Source organism: Lactuca sativa, chromosome 4 (assembly GCF_002870075.4).
Source record: "Lactuca sativa cultivar Salinas chromosome 4, Lsat_Salinas_v11, whole genome shotgun sequence".
Classification (NCBI taxonomy): domain Eukaryota; kingdom Viridiplantae; phylum Streptophyta; class Magnoliopsida; order Asterales; family Asteraceae; genus Lactuca; species Lactuca sativa.
The window spans coordinates 155762598-155775792 of record NC_056626.2 but is presented as its reverse complement, the minus strand read 5'-3'; the positions used below and the strand labels follow the sequence as shown (position 1 = coordinate 155775792).

At 36.2% G+C, this 13195-nt stretch overlaps 1 protein-coding gene across 1 annotated transcript; it reads right to left on the bottom strand.

Annotated features, from left to right (window-relative positions):
- Positions 1–4065: 4065 nt before the first annotated feature.
- On the bottom strand, positions 4066–6746 carry LOC111907432 (kelch repeat-containing protein At3g27220). Its single transcript, XM_023903195.3, has 5 exons — positions 6228–6746; positions 5365–5553; positions 4776–5282; positions 4486–4692; positions 4066–4396 (listed from the first exon to the last, which is right to left on the bottom strand). Exons 1-5 carry the CDS (start codon positions 6444–6446, stop codon positions 4229–4231), a joined length of 1290 nt encoding a protein of 429 aa, XP_023758963.1. The 5' UTR covers positions 6447–6746; the 3' UTR covers positions 4066–4228.
- Positions 6747–13195: the final 6449 nt, after the last annotated feature.

The window sequence follows — 13195 nt, the reverse complement described above, 5'->3', positions numbered from 1 at the left end:
GATAGTGAGCATAAAAATAGCTCCCTCTTTCGAAACAATTCGATCTGGTTCCCACAAATCTGAGTGGACATAGTCAAGTGCTCCTTTTGTTGTATGAATACCACTCACAAATATCATGCGTTTTTCCTTGCCATACACACAGTCTTCACATAACTCTAAATCAACAATCTTTTGCTCACCAAGTAATCCTCTTCAACTCAATTCGGACATGCCTTTAAAACCTCATATGTCCGAGTCGAAGGTGCCAAAGACAGGACTAATATGGATCAAAAAGAGACTTTGAAACAACAACAACATCACTCAAATCATTTGCCCATCAAGAAATTAGAAGTATGAGGTTTTTCACTTGGCTCTCAGTTTGTCAGAACCATCTTTGAATACCCTGAGAACTCCACCTTTACCAACAAACTATATCCCTTTTTTATCAAAAGATCTGAGATATAACAAGTTTCTTCTGAGGTCAGGAGCATATCTAACATCCCCAATGGTTCGGATAACCTTGTCAAACATGCAGATTCTGACTGAGCCATGTCCAACAACTTGACATGTAGAACTGTAATCCATCAGAACATAGTGAATCTGAGCCATGTCCAACAACTTGACATGTAGAATTGTAATCCATCAGAACATAGCCTTGGTTAACCTGTTTCAAACGTGTAAAACCAACTTATGTTGTGACACATATGAAAAGTACAACCATAATCGAGTATCCAGTCACCACTAGAATCCACTTTATCTGAGTAAACCATGAAAATTTCTCCAATACAACCGTTCTCTACTACTTCGGTTTCACCCCCGAAGTGCTAGCTTGTTTACCATTTGATGTTGCTTTCTCTTTATTCTTCAACTTGAACCATTCATCAATCGTATGTCTCTTCTTGTGACAGTAACTGCAAAAACTTTCGTTTGCCTTTAGACGTGGATATGGTCTTGTTGGAAGATTGAGGATTTTTACCTCTAACTGTTGTTCTTCCTCGGGAATTTAAACCTTCGACTTTCGCATCACTTGAACCACCACCGATAAAATATGCTTCATCTTCTCTTTTGAATCCAAAGTTGTAAAAACTTCATATAAGTTATTTACTAAATCTTTAAATGCAGATATATGTTCAACTAAAGAACCTCCTTCAATCATTTTAAAGTTGAACAACCGTTGCTTTAAATGTAACTTGTTTGGTAGGCTCTTCGTTATCAATAGTTGCTCCAACTTTTACCATAAAGAAGCGGCTGAAGTTTGCAAACCATTTGACAAATGCAGATGAATATGTGATTGAGATTTTAATATTCCGTCTCTTTATCTTCTATCGTCCATGAAGTGGGCATTTTCTCGGAACCCAAAAACGCCTTGTGTAAATCAATCTGAATAAGAACATCTTTCAACTTTACTTGCCACAGGAAACCCAGTGTTTCGATTCAACAACAGAATATCGTATTGCATCGAAGACATGATCAATGACCTGATAAAATGATCCCAATAAACTAATATGAAAACCTTGGAAGCTTGGATACCAATTGTAGTAATACGTGTGTGAAACAAGCCCCAAGAGTCTCCATTATTTAGAATAATATTAGTTCGATGCGAAATGGAATTAAAATATCAAGTGTAATCAACCACTAATAAAATAAAAAAGGACACAAGGATTATAAACCTTGACTTCAGCAAAATATTCACATCCTTTAAACACTTTAGACTTTGTTTCCATCTTGCTTTTAACTTGAAATGGATTTTAGGGAGGGATTTTGAAGGAACTCAATTTAGGATATGTATGGAAATCTTTAATGTCATGTGTCTTACAAAAAATCTACAAAACGTACATGACATTGACTGACATCAAGACATGTTATCTATAGTACTTTATAGTTTCCACTCCTATTCGATTTACAACCTTTATTTGATTTTTGGGTTTGGCTTTTAAGATTTTGAATGTATCTATTGATCCACATTTCTGAATAATTAAGTACAAATATGTATCTAGAGTACTTGTCAAGAAAAAAGATGAAATATATGTATACTCTAATCCCTATAGGAAAATGTCCACAAATGTTGGTATTAATCATCTTTAATAAATCATGAACTATGTGTGAATACTTTAATTATATCTCTTTGTTATTTCCCCCTTCATACAATCAATGCACTCATCAACATTAGAAAACTTAAGATTATCGAGAGTTCCATCTTTCATGGGAGGAAACATATAGACTCGATATATTTGGCCATGTCGTTTATGCCAATTTAGAAGAATCGCCATTTTCTCACCTTCTCGTGATATCATCAATTGATTCAGTCATTCAAAGTTGATTAAGAATAAAAAAAAGATTGTAGCCAAACATATTTTACAGAGGTCCCTTATAAAGCACTAAAATCAACGGTATGAAAATTAAAGTTTTGTTATAGAAATTAAATTCCAGAGCTATACTCGAAACATAATGTCATGTAAATACAATATATGTCTTCTTCTAACATGAACAAAAAAGTCCCGACAATTTCACCTGAGATCTAGTTTTGTCTCGTACTCTAATGGTCTATTGATTTCTTCCTAAGACTGACAGGAGTTGGCTGACATAAAGCTCGACATATCCAATGTGGAGCTCCACAATCAAAGGTAACGTTGCCCCTCAAACTCAATAAAGGTGGTTCAACGAGGTAACTCGACAATAAGCTACCAAATAAGAGAGAAAATTAATTTTTAATTTTTTTTAACCATTTTCAAAATACCACATTTTTCAAAAAAAAAAAAAATAATAATACTCAATTTTTTTAAAATATAACTGTTTTTTTTTTTAATTTAAACCATTCATCAACCACTATAAATCCTAACATCATTCTTTACTTTCAACCACATTCAAACTTTCTTAATTCATCTCTCCAACCTTTTTTATTTTCCACCATCTTCTAACCTTCTTCATCTCTTAAAATGGCATGTATGTGGAACCAAGATGTAGAGATAATTTTGGCTCGTGCATGGATCGGTGTAAATGAAGATCCAAAACACATCAACTACCTACATGAGAATTCTTTCTGAAATAGAATCATCCAACGGTACAACCGCAAAGTAGGTAAAAGGAGCAAACGAAGTAAAGATCAAATTTTTGCCAAATAAAGAGCAACAAACGTAGTGGCGTTACAGTTTCACATTGTGTATTGTAGGATGAAGCATAATTCATAAAATGGTGAAATGCTGGAATGTTGTTCGTCAATGCTCTTCGAACTTTCCATGCAGAAAATAACTAACATTTATGGTTTGTAGAGTTTTAGCAAGTTGTGAGTAGGTCCGACGAATGGTGTCGACATTTTGAATGAAGAAATATTTTTAGTTTTAAATAAAAGAAAATTTTTGTGGTAAAAGTGGCAACCTATTCCCCCTAAATGACAAGCTTTTGAAGAGATGTAATAAGTGTGATGGGCGCTGATACTATAGACAAAATGGTGTTGCAAACTCACTCTAGCATAATGTTTTGTTTCAGGAATACCAAAAGCGAGTTCATATGATTTGAATCGTAGAACCAATATCAAGCACCTTTGAATGTAGAGTATTGGAAAACGTTTCATAAATTCAAAAACTGTAGGGTTTACCTTTCTTTTCAACGTGTCAAAAATTTAGGCTTCCCCTTTGAATGTGCCCATGTATCTATACAACTTCCACTTAGGGCCCCATTTTGTTCCACTTGTATTTCAACTTATCTTCCCTTATTATGATACGTTGCTCATGAACTCTCTTGGTATCAACTATGGTGAGATTGAGATGAACACTTTCAAGTTTCTCGATCTTAAGACGTTCATCTCTTTTGAGATCAATTCTTACGAGCAAAAATACTTAAAAGTTTTTGCGTTTATCAATATCATGTGCAATACCATAAAGGTCTAGAATTCATCCAAAATTGAAGTTAAAGGATTTTATGCATGCATGAGACTCTTTAAACTTTAAACCCATGCCACATGTTGAAACTTAAACATGAAAACAAAATCAATGATGTAAGAGTTGACAATGCAATTACATAAAACTTAATTACATCATCTCTTCCAACATACAATATGCTTTTTTCCATGTTAATTCGACTTGCAAATTATCTTAAAAAGAGGAGTTTCGTATAAGTAACAAATTAGACAAAATTTAAACTACAAACACAAGAAAAAGGGCTATAACTTGTATACATAATGTAAGTAGAATTGTAGATGCACATTCACATTCATAATTTAATACTAACCTGAAAGAATGAAATAAAAATGTCATAACAATCTGAGTTTTGTTCTCCACATCTCTCCAATGACCTTTTTGGGTGTAGGATCATCCACTCCTCTATCTCTTTGTCCTGATGTAAAATACAACCATCCATCCCAAAATCCCACCAGTGTTGTTTTCACACGAAAAGGAAGCTTCCCAACCACTGACCATTTCTGCAAAAACAAACATTCTTAAATCCATAAATACATTAAATATCCAAATCCCAAATATTACAAATAAAAAAACAAAAAAGACAGCTTACCAATGTATCCAACTGAAACTGAAAGATTTCATTATTGAGGATCATTTTCTTGGTTACAGGGTGTTTGTCTGTAGTGCCACCAGCAATAACAATGGAATTGTTAACAACTGCCCAAGCAAACTCTATATGGGAATCAGGCTTTGGCATTGGAGGCAAAACTTTCCACTTCATCTCATCATCCAACATGTACACATCACTATACACAACCTGTTTTCATTAATTTTACAAAGATTCATCAATGTAGTTAGTATATCACACAAATAGTAAAGAAAATAAAAGAAGTTACTTACCTCATTCCTTCTAGAACATTTGAATATAGGCGAATTTGGTTTAGCCATAAAGTCGCCTTCTTGACCACCAATGGTATACAACCTGTCATCAACCACAATACAAGCCCTATGTGGGCCCCCACGAGGTATAGGCATTTCAATTCTCCATTCTTTCTCCAAAACTTTTCCATCTTTCACAGCAATGCTCCAATGATCTACACCTGGTGTATATCTATCTTCTTTGCTACCACCCATCACATGGAGTCTTCCTCTCCAAAGCTGAGTTGCAGGAGCATACCTAGGGACAGGTAAAGGTGGCATGTCTTCCCATTTTTTAGTCTTGGTGTCAAGGACAAATGTATGTGCTGTGGGCCCTCTACATTGTGGGCCATATTGTCCAGTCACTATGTATATGTATCTTCCATCTGTCACCATTCCCAGATGTGAATGTGCCATTTCTTTTGGCATATCAAATCTTCCTCCCCATCTGTTGCTTGTGAAATTGTATATATCAACATGAGAATGCACCTACCAAGAATGAATAAAAGAATAAAACTTTAGCTTTTGATTACATGTTGTATGCAGAAGATTGTGAAGTTGAGGTTCTTACAAGATCAATAGTTCCATATCCTGCAAAAACAAAGAGTTCATCATTGATCTGTATTGCTGCTCCATCAAGACGGGGGACTGGTGCCTCTGACATCTTCTCCCATTTTAGTTCTGGTCCAGGTAAATCAGCAAAAGTTTTAGATAGAATTCTTCCATGAAATTCATCTTTTTTATCTTTATCTGCTACAACCTGTTGTAGAAAATATGGGTATTCGTTACATCTTAAATTTACATATTATAGCACCTCATCACATATAAGGTGAATAGACATAAGGAACTGTATTCAGGTGTGAATACAAAGCTAGAGATATGCATTGCACTTATTAAGGACTTATACTGAGATGAACTAGAACTTATGGATTCAATGAAACAGATGCGACAAACATCAGGAGTCTTATGTGATTTGAAGTGGAATACATATAAGGAACTAACATTGATTAGATAGCAGATCTTAAAAGGATGAAACAAGTATACAAAAAGATCAAATGCTCTATCTATCATCTCAAGTTTGTGATAGGTTTTGAGAATGTAATTAGACATGGAGACAGAAGGCTGCTTGTTGAATGAATGAAGTAGTTATCATTGAAGCAACAAACAATTCGAAATCACAATAGAATCATTCAGGCACTTGAGTCTCACAAGTTCAATCGTATGTAAAAAGAGACTTCCAATTACAGTATCATGAAAACTTGTTTTAAGTTTCTTTAACAGTAGATTGGTTAGTTGTAAGTTGTAAGCATGATTAGTTACCCATTTATATGAATACCAGATCCATCTTTCTATTCTAATAATCACAGCAGTATCTTCTAGTTTTTATAACCACAGTAGGTCACAAATGCAGACAAGGAAGTATGAAGAAGATACCTTGGCAGAGTGATTGGAAGAAACAGGGAGGGGAAAGGAGTCGGAAGATGTTTTAGGCGGGGGCCAATCAAAAGCGGGTTTGTAAGTGAAAGATCGTGCAGAGGAAGATGTAGAAGACGCCCAGAGTAGATCTGCGATAAGGGCTGCTCCCAGAAGGCCAACGCATATGAAGAGGATCTTGGCCGATTTCCTTTGCTTTCCGGCAGCTAGCCTAGGCATCTCTATCAATCACTTGCTGATTCTGCGGCGATTGACAACGCACATATCTTGTTGGGAATCAATGCAGATTTTTAGAATATTGGTATAGATATGGCGGTGAATCGAGCAATTGGAGAGTAGAAGAGATGGGTAGATTGATTGGGCAGACAGAACACCGGCAAGGGTTTTGTGGGAGTGTGCGTGTTGCCGATTAAAAAAAGAAAAAGCAGGTACGCTGATATTAGCCGAAGAACGGAAGAAGCGTCGGTGATGATGACAACTCACGCTGCTTAATAGTATTTTCTACGATGGATAATACTTTTTTTTCGAAAGAGACGATGGATAATACTTAAAATTCATTATTTATACACTTCGATTTAACCTAAATTTGACTGTGTTGGTGAAAGTGGTTGTTAGCTGAACAGTTAGGGGATAGCTTATATAACTTTTATTTGTTGTACGAGCGTTTGGCAAAAGAAGCTAGAAGCTTTTGAAATATATAAAATTAGGTAAAAAGACAATTGATTAAAAATAAATAAATATATAAATATATTTTTAAGGGTAAGTATGTAAATTGATTTCAAAATCTTAGTAGCGTTTTGTTTACATGAAGTAGCTTTTAGATTTGGAGCGTTTTGTTTAAACTAAAAGACAAACGTTCGTGTTGCCAAACGAAGCTTTTTGTTTAAACTATAGCGTTTTGTCAAAAACTAAAAGCTAGAAACTCTCAAACGTTTCCAAAATCTCCGTTCCAAACACGCCCTTTATGTTTTGTTCTTCATTTGTCATAATATTTTAGAAAACGTTTCATTTCGGGTCATTGACCGGTCACCAACAGGTCATGATAACGTGTCAGTTTTGCATTTTCTTTGTTTTGTATTTAGCCCCAACATTTACGTATAAGTTTGTATTTAGCTTCAATATTTTTTTGTTCCCCATTTGCCACTATTTTTTAGAAAAACTTTCATTTTAGTCATTGGCCGGTTATTAATAGGTATTTTATTTCTTTGGTTTCTCAACAAATATGTGATTATAAATATTTAGATTCTTAACAAATATGTCATTATAAATAATCCGTTGATTTTTGGATGAGTTACAAACAAACTAACAATTTTAGATTAGCATATTGAAAGGTCTAATCGACGAGTTAGATGCCCTGACTCGTCGAGTAGGAACATTTTTGGCCACGTGTTTAAGTGGCCAACTCGTCGAGTCGGAGGCATGACTCGACGAGTTGGAGTTGGAGGATGAAACCTTAATTTACGAGGTTTTTCACCCTATTTAAAGGGTCATTATCCCCCTTAGCCTCCCTTATAGCTCCCTTTGAGTCCAAAAACCCTAAAACACGTTTTCTCTCCATATTTGTGTGTTTTTAAGCTTGGAATGTGAATCTTGGTGAAAGGAGCTTGAAGATCAAGAAGCTTGAGGCAAGGAACGATTGTGGATCTGAGCTCTACTCCAGTTTAGCATCACTTGAAGGTAACAAGTCGTTACCTTGACTTTCCTCCTTCTAGATCTCTTCATGGTTAAGATTAGGGCTTTTCTAGCATGTATGATAGCCATTTTCGGGTATGGGCTAGGGTTTGAAGTTGCAACTTCAGATCTGAACTTATCTTGGCCTCTATAACTATAAAGTTTCTAGCTTTAGCAAGTATGAGCTATTCCCTTTGAGTTAAACCCCATTTTAAGCTTGGATTTGGTATTCTAAGCCTTTAGAGCCTTGCATGCACGTAAAGTTTGCAACTTTACGTGATAAGCATGTCTTAGGAAGCCAAATCTACCATTTGGAGCCTTGGAATAACTCAAAATCATATGGACAATAAATGGACTGTATGAACTCGACGAGTCGGATAAGGAACTCGACGAGTTGGGAAGGGTTTTCCCGTTGTTTGGTTTCAGCATGGGCTCGGCGAGTCAGCAGAGGACTCGACGAGTCTGTTAGGGTTTTCCCCGACTTCTGGACACGCATAGACTCGACGAGTTGGTCGGAAACTCGGCGAGTCGGTGAGGGTTTTATGACCTTCTGAACTCTTAAGGAACTCGATGAGTTGCTAGTTGCACTCGACGAGTTGAGTCAACATGGACTGTTGACTTTGACCGTTGACTTTTACTTGGACCAAGGGTTGACCAGTTGACTTCTGGGGGTATTTTAGTAAATTGGAAATTTATGTAAATGGTCCTATGGTAAATATAGGTGGTGGAGTCCGTGGCGGTGATTTGAGAGTTTGAGCTTACCACTTCAGTTCGATAGTTGTGAGGTGAGTTTTCCTCACTATACTCAAGGGTCTAAGGCACCAAGGTCGATCCTTTTGGATTGTTATCCTGATATGCTGTGCTAGTAGATAGGATAGTATTATGCTATTATGATATGTTAGATCAGTATCCTGGTAGATAGGATGTTATTATGTTGTATGATTCGTTAGATCGATTTGTCTGTTTATAGATTATTATGTGATTAACTGTTATATGTGCACATGTTTGGTTGGTGGTTGAGGCTTATCTGCTTTGTGCGAAAGCCAATAGACCTGGGCATTCCAACTTGATGGTTGTGGGCCGTGAGTATTCCATCCCAAGGATGATTGGACTCGTAGTATGTAGGCATTCCAACCTGTTGGTTGTGGGCCTGGGGTATTCCATCTCGAGGATGATTGGAACCATAGTACGTTGTCATTCCAACCGGATGGTTGAGGGCCTGGGGTATTCCAACCCGATGGTTGACTGGACCCATAGTATGATGTTCGTGATTATATGTATATTGTTGTGTGTATGGGTATTTTGGGGGAACTCACTAAGCTTTGGGCTTACAGTTTCAGTTTTGGTTTCAGGAACCTCAGATGATCGCGGGAAGGCAAAGGCGTGATCGTACAGCTCCTCACATTTTATGACTTTGTTTATGGGATACTCTGATATGGAACTATTTTGAAAACAGATTTGTAGTAACTGTTGGTTTCTAAATGTTTTAAAAAGTTTTAAATTGGCTTCAATTTTTATGGTTGTTATAACAAATGCCACCATTCATGCTATACAATCAACATATAGAGGCTAAACCCTTGGGTTTTGTGACTCCATTGTTACGTGTACGGATCCTGTGCTTCCAGTAGTACGGGCCCATAGTACCTTCCACACCTACCCGTATTTGTTCCAAGTATCATCACAAACCACCCGACAACAAATTCATAACTAGGATACGCATACATCCTATCCTCGTTATCTCGAGAATAGCTAATCATTCCTTAACAAGCTTGCTACCTACACATACTCACTCTTGAAACTGCCACCAACCTTGTAGCCACCCATGCATGCTAATCATACATAACACTGATCCTATAGACAGTTGAATACTTGACCCTACCCTAAGCCCTTCATCAGACAAGAATAGGAGATAAGGCTAAATCAAACATTCTCATGCTATAAGATCTTAGTTATGTACAACTATGATGCACACGCTAAGCAACTACACTAATGATGTCAATTTCTTCTAACAAACAAAAAGTCCTCCTAGGCTATGATGCATCATATATCAGACAATTTTATCATGCAATCCCTGAAGATCCCTAGCCTATCACTAGCATGCAGTTCTATCATAATCATCAATAACAAATAACAGTGTGGTAATGTGACATCCCCAATTTCACGGCCAGAAAAGACCGATTTATTTATGCTTTGTTTTTAAAATCAGAGTAATCTTTTATAGAAAACAGTTGCGGAATTTGTTCCCAAAACAAAATATGATAAAAATTTATCAAAGCATTTCTTTAAAGAAATGTATTTTCATTATATAACAAAATCTTGGGATGTCATGTTCAATACAGACCAAAAGCATAAACAGAACAAAATAGACCTTACAACAGTTATTCATAACTACCGGCCTATAATCTAAAATCTCTCGTTATGTCAGCCAACTTATGCTCTCGTGCCATAACCTATAATATAAAGAAAACTGAGTGGGTCAGGCTTGGGAGCTTGGTGAGCATATAGGGTTTTCATCCCACAATGTTATATCATATGTATATATATATATATATATATATATATATATATATATATATATATATATATATATATATATATATTAGAACTCACAAACTTATATAATTTCATAATATAAAAGCAACTCTTATCCCACCCCATCGATCCTCACAGCGACACGATCTAAACTCTCGTATATAAAACCTTCCTCTTTACCTAATCCCTACTCACGGATCTAAAACTAATCTCTTCACCTGATCCATACCCCCGGATCTAAAACTAATCTCTTTACCTGATCCATACTCATGGATCTAAAACTGATCTCCTGATTGATCCATACTCCCGGATCAATAACTGTGCCCAATCCATACTCCCGGACCAGGGAAATTAACTTAGTCTTAATCCATACTCCCGGACTAATAACAAGTTTATCTCTTTACGTGATCCATACTCCTATATCTAAAACTAACCTCTTGATCTCATTATCCAACTAATCTTTTATCACCCACCAACTATCTCATCTACCCATGTTCTACCTAACATATTTGTAGATATAAAATACATATACAGTTTAACTCATTTAAAACTATATAAAACATCCATTCCACACTCATCTTAAATAAACAACAATATATAAACACATAGCACGTATTTCATAGCAAATACTTCATATTTATGTGTTAGAAGAGAGTGACTACACACTCACCCAAAACATATACTTAATACATTCAAACAATACTTGTATTAAAATCGTGTTTATAAAAGGGACTATACACTCACATGATAAGACGATGATCTGACAACACCTCGTCTCTTAAAATAATATTCTTCGCTGAAACCGGGATGTTTTCTCCAAAATCGGGCTTCATGCGGGTAGAGTTTCGGCTCGAAAACTATATTTCTTGGGATCTTCGGGGCTTTGGGACTTGCTTCGGGTGTCGGGATTGATACTGGGGCTATAGGGGGTAAAACTTGCCAAATATAAGAAAGAAAAGGGTGGAAGAATAGAAAATTAGCAAACAATCTGGTTGAGGGTCGCATTGTATTTATAGGGGCTGAACCCTGGGTTACGCGGGGCGTAACGCCTATATCATGTGTACGATGGGCATACTCCTGGTACGCTGGGTGTACCAGGTAGATAGGATCGGTGCGTCACGAATTCAGGTATTATCCGAATGTATATTTTATTTATAAATTTTAATTATTTAAAAAATTCAGAAATTCATATCTTCCTCATGCGAGCTCCGTTTTCGACGTTCTTTATATCCACGCGTAGGTGAGACTATGCTCTACAATTTTCGTTTAGAATCTGTCAGCTAATTTTGACTTTATTTTTATTATATTATTTTTAGTAGGCCGGAAAAGGAAAACTCCATTATAAATTCATAACTTCTTCATCTGACGTCCGTTTCCGTCTGTCTTTTTACCGTTGCACTACTATTAACGAGATCTTCGATTCCCGTTTAGATTGTTTTGGCTAAAAATCACTCGATCTAAATTCGAGTTTTCGGACTGCATACTGCTAAGCTCAAACTTAGAAAAATCATAACTTCCTCATACGAAGTCAGATTTGGACGTTCTTTTTATGCACGCTCTCGTTTTAACGAACTCTACAACATTCGTATAGATCTCTAAGGCTAAAAAGCATTTTATCATAAATTCTCTTTTTACGTCACACAGCGTCGTGGCGTTCTGTCGCGAAACTTTGACAGGTCATAACTTCTTCATTATAACTCGGATTTCGGCATTCTTTATATATATTCGAAATCCTTGTCACGACCACTACAACTTAGTTAAGATTATTCATTCTAAATAATCTTCTACCAAAAAGTCATTTTTGACGTTTATCGTCTCTAAATTGACTAGCCCTGAGCTACAGGCGTTACAGGTAACTTGGGGTATACTCCTTGCTCCGGCTGATCGTACACATCGCATCCCTCTTTGGTTACTTTTAAAAACAATTTTTTTGAAAACCTTTTTTAGTTCCTTAGTTGGAGTCTAGACTCACATGAATGTTCATCTAATTCTCTCAAACCAGGGCTCTGATACCAATTTGTAACATCTACAAAATAAGAGTAAATTTTAATTTTTCTAAAACATCCCAATAACCATAAATTTTTACAAAATCATTGATTCAAAAGTGTTATTCAATATTCAGAGTGTTCCAAAATCCAAATAACATAAATTCGAAGGATGTGCACGATCACGCCTTCGCCTTGTCACGATCATCTGATGTACATGAAACAATAAACTGAAACTATAAGTCAAAACTTAGTGAGTTCCGCTAAAGTATCACCACACAAACATATAGCCACACAGATATCGGGTCCACAACCTTTTGTTTGGATTACCCCCGACCATGATTGTAGAATTTGTTAATCGGTACCTATTTGGCTGACTACCAAGTAGCAAGTACTCGGGAGTACTCGCAAGTGCTCGGGGAGTACTCAGATTCGGTAATTCATGTAGAAATATTTTTAGGGAAATTATATATGTCAAAATCATAAGTTAAAACCATAAGTTGATTGAAATATATAACAAAATTAGATATATGTGAATAAACAAAAACTAAAAAACACATAAGGGTCTCACTTCGTGAATAATATATAGTAATAATCACATGTATGTGTGTTAAATAATAAGTCATTAAGTATATTATACAGATTAATCACCGAGTTGGCCGATTTTTACAACATTGCTCGCTTTAGTAAGGGGCCGATCAGGGACTACTCAAGTTCTGTAACTCGCCTCGGTAAGGGGCCGAGTAGGGAGTACTCGTCCGAGTAATCGGCCAACTCAAC